The sequence below is a fragment of the Peromyscus eremicus genome, chromosome 8b (genome assembly GCF_949786415.1).
Source record: "Peromyscus eremicus chromosome 8b, PerEre_H2_v1, whole genome shotgun sequence".
Taxonomy (NCBI): domain Eukaryota; kingdom Metazoa; phylum Chordata; class Mammalia; order Rodentia; family Cricetidae; genus Peromyscus; species Peromyscus eremicus.
In genome coordinates this window covers 60,304,224-60,311,415 of record NC_081424.1, presented here as the reverse complement: position 1 = coordinate 60,311,415, position 7,192 = coordinate 60,304,224, and the positions used below count along the sequence as shown (strand labels likewise).

The 7,192-nt window shown below is 42.3% G+C and overlaps 1 protein-coding gene across 10 annotated transcripts in view; it reads right to left on the bottom strand.

Annotated features, from left to right (window-relative positions):
• Positions 1–745: 745 nt before the first annotated feature.
• Afdn (afadin, adherens junction formation factor) overlaps positions 746–7,192 on the bottom strand; it is a 132,113-nt gene continuing 125,666 nt past the window's right edge. For all 10 annotated transcript variants that reach the window (XM_059272891.1, XM_059272894.1, XM_059272895.1 and 7 more), the window contains 2 exons: positions 3,673–3,757; positions 746–1,908 (listed from right to left, as the gene is read on the bottom strand). In XM_059272891.1, coding sequence (XP_059128874.1) covers positions 1,755–1,908; positions 3,673–3,757 — 239 coding nt within the window. In that variant the 3' untranslated portion in view covers positions 746–1,754. The remainder of the gene's footprint in view (positions 1,909–3,672; positions 3,758–7,192) is intronic.

Here is a 7,192-nt window from a genome sequence, read left to right as displayed (position 1 = left end):
TGGCCAAGTCTATTTCACTATGGGTTCACAAACACACGTGCGGCTTTTGCAGACGTTTGCAGGTTCTTGTGTGCATCTGTCTTCCCAGGTACAAGCCACAGCAGGTGTCTGCTCTTCTCTGGGAGGTGTGGCTGTGCCACCCAAAGGCTGCCAGTGTGCTCCAGACACAAGGAGATTGCACTTCCTAGGCAAGGCAAGTGTGCAAATCCTTCACTAACTCTCAGGACCATTCGATTCTCTTACAGAGGAAACAGCAAAGGCACCCTTTCAAATAGGAAGCTTGATAGACATAAAAAATATTTACACTTGTATTTCAACAATTTATCATACAGTTCTTATTAAAAGTGGTTTTTAGGGCTGCAAATGCCTCTGTTCTATTTGAAAGTGTGCCTATTTTCCTAATGTACAGATCTGTAAGAGGACAGGATGGTACAGAAAGATCATCTGGACCCACATTAGGGCTTTGCCAAATAGGAAGTGTGCTTGAAATCATAAAGCTTGCTTTCCCATAAAAATGAACAACTGATCTCTGTCTCTCACGCTCAGCTGGAGGAATGACAGCACAAATTTACAACTTAAAATTAAACTCCATTATGCTGTGAAAGAAATGTAGATTCAATCACCACAAGTTACTCTTACAGTATTTAAACTTGGATGGCACAGCACCCGACTCCTCCCTTTCTGACAGTGTACTGACTCAGATCCTCCTCCACTGGACTTTCTGACAGCCGTGTTTGATGCCGGCCGCCTGTGAGCTCCCACTCTCCTCAGATGTCTTTGCTCCTACCTACACGAAGGCTGTTAGCTCGAGAACTCTAGATCCTTTGGAATATCTGAAGTATCAGGTAACTTCCTAACATAACCGTCATCTTTAATTTTCACCATTGATTAGTCTAATGATGATTTGGTATTTATGAAATAAAATCCCCTAAGATTAAATCTTTAAAATTTTGAGAATTTTCAAAATTGAATTATTAATTAGATACTCAATCTCAAACATTTAGTATTGATCAGGGGGCTCACATTTGTCAAGAATGATGTGTTGTGCACCTTACATATGAGAAACTCCATCCAGTCACCTCATGCACATTACAGAAGGTACAGTGGGGACATCTGCCCTGGGGCTAGGGAGGAGGCAGCTCCAGGCCAGGTCCTGTGTCTCCTGAACACAGGCTCCACTAGAACACAGCAATGGTCTGTGTTCTTTAGCTGTCACTGTCTGGTAGCCAAGTGGAGTTTTGAGAAAGAACAGAAAGATCTTTTCTTGGCCTACTGTCCTTGGAATGATGATGGGAAGAGAGGGTAGAGGAAATACCCTGTGATCTTTACTGCCCTTCACTCTGCCCTGTGAGCCTAAGACTCCCCAAAGAAGCTAACAAAAAAAGATAACTTTGCCGGGCAGTGGTGGCGCACGCCTTTAATCCCAGCACTTGGGAGGCAGAGCCAGGTGGATCTCTGTGATTTCCAGGAAAGGCGCAAAGCTACACAGAGAAACCCTGTCTCGAAAAACCAAAAAAAAAAAAAAAAAAAAAAAAAGATAACTTCATGTGAGTCAAATCAATGAGAACTAGGCAGGATTTTCTTGGTAAAGTAAAACAAGATTTCTTAGAATTGGAACATCTCTAACTTGTAACCATTTTAGAAACAGAAATGAGAAATCACTTAGACACAGAACTGTCCCCTCCTCCTCAGGCTCACCCCATAAACCACTGCCCAGGGCAGACTCGTGTGAGCACAGTGCTCTCTCTGTCCTCTCACTTGGTGTTCAGTTCATTCTCCAGTTCTGTTAATTTACGAGACGCTTTCACTTTGTCAGACACATCTTGACCTTGTGAAAACAGGCGCTGACGCTCTTTAAATGTCAGGTTTTCAGGGGCTCCAGAACTGCCAGGTAAGTCTGCATCTTGGCTGCACAAGAGGAAAACACAAAAGATTATGCATCAAAATACAAGTACCCAGCCTTTCAGTGAGTTTTCAGAGGGTCACAGGGTGTCAGGGACACTCGTTTGTTGCTGCACATCACTGTATCATGTGCTGGGGCTGAGACAAACTACACCTACGCTATGGTCTGAACAGAACTTTAAAGGCCAATATATGCTCATATAATTAAATTTAAATGAACAGAGAGGGCAGGGACAGTGGCACAGGCCTATAATCAACCAGGGTCAAACAGTTAAGATTTCAACTTAAAAAAAAAATTCCCCCAACAGTAATAAATAAATACATCCATGTAGAAAAGGGGCAAAATATTACCTTTACTTAACACAGTAACTTTCAAAAATGAATAAGGGGACTAGAGAAGTCTCAGTGCTTAACCAGAGATTACGTACATACTAGAAATACATGGCAGCCAGCCTGTAATTATAGCTTCAGAAGGAAGAGAGAGGATTTCCAGAGCAGGCTGGCTAGCACGACCAGCATATTGATGAGACACCCTGTCCCAATAAGTAAGGTGGAAGAATGACTTGAGGATAATCTCTGTCACCCCCAGGCCTCCACCAGCACGCACACACATACACACATGTGCACACACAGAGATGTGTCTGTATGCCTGGTGCCTCCATCCATACTAAAAACGGAAAAGGAAAACAGCAATCTCAATGAGTTCGATTTCAGCAAGCAGGCACTTCTTGCCAGCTAAACAAGTTTAATGAATGAGGGTACAGTTTAAAACACAGTATTTCCACAAACCTCTCACATAGTTGAAAGGCATTAACAGACACCCCCAGTCTAATAGTAAAAGACAGACCAGCACCATTACGAGGGCAGACAACAATCCCAGAAGGGATCAGTCCGTGCTAACAAGGCTGCACTAACAGGCCTGACCTTCATGCCTCTAGCAGTTCAGTCTTAAGCAGGCAGTCCAGGATCACTACCTCAAACAGAAGCCATGTTAGCAACATCAACTTTAAAAAAGCCTACACGTGTAGTGAATATTATTTAAAGGTGTGTTACTTTTGCTTATGTTGCATTTGTTGAACTCTGTGAAGCTGTGTTACTGTGCCTGTCTAAAACACCTGATGGCCTAATAAAGAACTGGCCAAGATCAAGGCAGGAGAAAGGATAGGTGGGGCTGGCAGGCAGACAGAATATATAGGAGGAGAGATCAAGGAGGAGCCAGAGAAGGAGGAGAACTCTGGGGCCAGCCACCTAGCTACACAGCAAGCCACAGAGTAAGAGTAAGATTTACAGAAGAGAATGGGGAAAAGCCCAGAGGCAAAAGGTAGACGGGATCATTTAAGTTAAGAAAAGCTGGCTAGAAATAATCCAAGCTAAGGCTCGGCATTCATAAGTAATAAGTCTCCGTCTGTGTGTGAATTTATTAGGGAGCTGGGTGGTGCCCCCTACCCCAAAAAGAGTAAAAAAACAACCAACAAAATACACGTACGGGTGTGGTGACTCACACCTGTAATCATAATACTAGGGAGACCGAGGCACAGGGACTACCACAAGTTTGAAGCCAGTGTGGCTATACAGTAAGTTCTAGACCTATAGAGACAGACTCTGTCTTAGGGGAAACAAACCCCCACTCCCACCCCCACTACATTCTCACATGATTTTGTACAGTAAAAAACACCCAGATGCCTGATGAGGTCTGACACAATCCAGCAAGGGCAGGAGAAGGAGAATGACCCAGCACAGATTAGACCCAGCTCGGCCCAGCCCTAGTACCTTCTAGTGTGCTTCTCTCTTGGGTCCCAAGGAGCATCATGGGCCCCCAAAGCTGTCCCAGCAGATCCAGTGTAAGAGTGTGGTCCTTTTCCATGAAAAAAAAAAAAAATCCAAGTTAAAGTATTTAATTATCTCTAAAACTTTACTCATGACAGAGTGTCTGCAGGAAAACAAGGTTCCTTTAATTATTGAGAAAATGAGAAATCAAAGGCTCTTCACATGCACAAAGATTCATCAGTGTAAAATTCATCCACCCAATAACCGACATCAGGCCTTTTGTTCTCAGAATGGACAAAGTGGAACAGTCTTTAAAAAACATCTCAAGTCAGCACATGGCACAATGATCACAAATACAGAAGACAAACCCACAGGAGACTTAAGTGGGGGAGTAAGCAAAATATTTAGACATACTCCAACACACTGTAGGAGTTTTGCTTTTGTCTGCTTTTTAAAAACTTTAAAAAATTTTATTTACTTATATTTTATGTCTGAGTGCTCTGCATGTATACCTGAATACCAGAAAAGGGCATCAGATCCTATTATAGATGGTTGTGAGCCACCATGTGGTTGCTGGGAATTGAACTCGGGACTTCAGTGCTCTTAACCCAAGCCATCTCTGCAGCCACAATCACTGAGAACAAATGTAACCCTAAGTTTAAGAGTTAAACCTATGTCTATGATTAAAGTTCCTCCGTTTAGGATTAACTACTAGATTTCTTTTTCAAGATAGATGTAATTATTAAAAGCAAAATGAAGCCTTTGAAACAAATGAGCTACCCAAACCAAACTAGAAGAAAATTCCTAGCATTCCACATTAGTGCTGATAAATTCCCAAGAAAACAAATGTGAGGGCAGAGTTAGGTTGGCCTTATGCACACCATGTCTGTCTTGGCTAAGAAACCACAGTTGAGCTTGATGCCCACCAGTTAGCCAACATTTGCCAAGATTTCAAGAGGCATAAAGAGATAATACAGATAAAGGTTTACTAGGTATCAAATTATATAATACTGTAATCATAATATTTACAGTATATACTGAAACATTACAAAATACAGTAAGGGGGCTGGAGAAGGAACTCAACAGTTCAGAAGATCAGGGTTGGGTTCCTAGCACCCATGTAGAGGCTTACAACCATCTCAATTTCCTGGTGACACAGATACTCATGCAGACATAACACTCACAAAATTAAAACAGATTCCCATTTAAGAAATCAGCTTCTAACAAAATAGAGTACAAAAGGCTTAGAATATTTGGCAAACATGGACAAGATTGGATTAAATAGAACACAAAATGATCACCATGTTTCTACATGAAAACACTCCACTTTAGACACGAGACAGGAGAATGGACCTTCTTTCATATAAAGAGCCTGTGGGTAGAGTATTTTGGACTTATCTAGACAGAGCCCAGCAGCCTTCAAACTGCAACCTCAAAACACCCCAAGTCACCACAAAGCAGGGCATCTTCAGCAAAGACTCAAAAAAAAAGAAAGAAAAAGACAAAGGAGCAGAAAACATACTTCTACTTCCTGGCAATCCACAGTGGATTCTTACATGGGTAACTTGCATAGTTGGTTTCAATTCCCAACTTTATATTCATTTGTCTGTTATTAACAACACTGCTTTGTATTTCTGTGCTTTGCTGAGAGTGACACTGGCTTCTTCCATGAGCAAAAATCAGTTCTTCAAATCTTCCAGAGTGTTCAGAGTTTGATAGACTGTCAAAATTTTGAGCTGGCTATATGTATAAAATTGCCAATCATAAGTAATTTCCAAAGAGCTCTAGTAAAACAGAAATATCATTTAAAGATATATTGCCACTGAATTTCAGTCTTAATCATTTCAATTCCACAAGCTCTGTATCTCATATGACCCCTGGAAGAGGCCACGTCCCACCTGCAGAGGCATGCTTCACCAGAGAAAGGGATAGACAAAGCACATGAAAGAGATGGAGACGTCAAGGCCAGCGCACTGATGCATGTGCTGCAGATGACCTGCTCCGGAGTGGTTCATTAGGTGTGAGATGAAGCAAGGGTTAGCAGTGCATCTGATGGCCAAAATGGACAGCTATGATTCCTAACTATGTTGAGACTATCAAATCCATCCAACATTCATAAAATCTGATATAAGATCAATAGCATTTTGCTTCAAAATTTATTGCTATTCCATAAATGCCTTGAAAGAGCACCGAATTCTCAACATTTATAACAGAAATTTTATAAAAGGATTAGATTTTTGGCTTTCAGTGTGACTTAATGATACTACTACATACCAATTCTCTAGAATAGATTACAAGTCTGATACAGGTGGGGAAAAAAAAGACAGAATTCTGGCAAAACTCACTCCACTGAGTCTTAAGAGAGACTGGCTTCTCTCAGAACTGCTGAGTTTACATGTTTGTGTAAAAATCACACAGAATTTTGAAGCCACTCACATTCATCTAAATAACAATCCTGACATCAAGCATGACGTCAGAATTCCATTTCCTTTACGGCCAAGGTAGTCTGAAGTCTCAATCTGAATATAATTGAGCTATACCTTCAGCATAAATTCAATGCTTACTACAACTCTGTGGGCAATGGCCTCTGTGCTGTCATTAATAGCCCCCTTCCCCAACTCAGAAGCTGCAAGCCTACAAAGGCTTGGGTGCTAGTGCTATGATGTACAAGAGAACAAGATAATGAAAGGGAATGGAACAAGTAAGAGGGACAGAGGAAAAACTTCAAGACTAGGGTCTGTGGGCAAGGGCTGCCTGTGTTAGGAGTAAAGCTGTACTGTTAACTAGTTCAGTGGATGTCGCAACACCCAACCAAGCTTCCACAAATGTATGAGTCACTGCATAGGCCTCAGGAACAGAATCAAATGTTCTATTCACATTAAATGATGTCAACTTACTTAAAGTGCAGCTGACACTCTGGCACTCTGTCTTTAGAGACACTAGTATGTTTGGGAAGGCACTTATTAAACCAAAGGTAAGAATTACTTGAAGAGGTATACACACAAAAAAGCCAAGACCAACAGTACTTGAAATAATTTGGTAATGGTGGAGGACTGACTGCTGTCAGTGGATTAAAGAGACGGAATACCTTAAAGTATAAGAGAAATTGGAGTACCAAGGCTAAATTAACAGAGCATTAGCACAAACACCACAATCAGGGGCAGAGGGAGATCACATGCTGAGAGTGATCAGGTGATAATACCCAAGGCCAAGACAGGCATGGTCTCACTGTACCGTACCAAGTGGCAGGGGTACAGAGATCCCAGGCTCAATCATCAAGACAAGAGAGGTCTGATTCGCCATTCCCTCTTTTACCTCTACCTTTCCAGTGGCCGGGACGGAGGAAACTCAGTTTGCCTGGAGGGGGTGGGGGCTGGCCTGCTCTGTTAGCAGTACTGTTGGCTTTGGCCAAAGGTGGCTGGAATGAGTTGGAGAGAAAGATGCCATCCGAGGCTGGGCGTGGCTGGCAGGGGGGCTGCTGCGGCTTAAGGGCAGCAAGAGGAAGGTGCCCGTGAGACTTCCT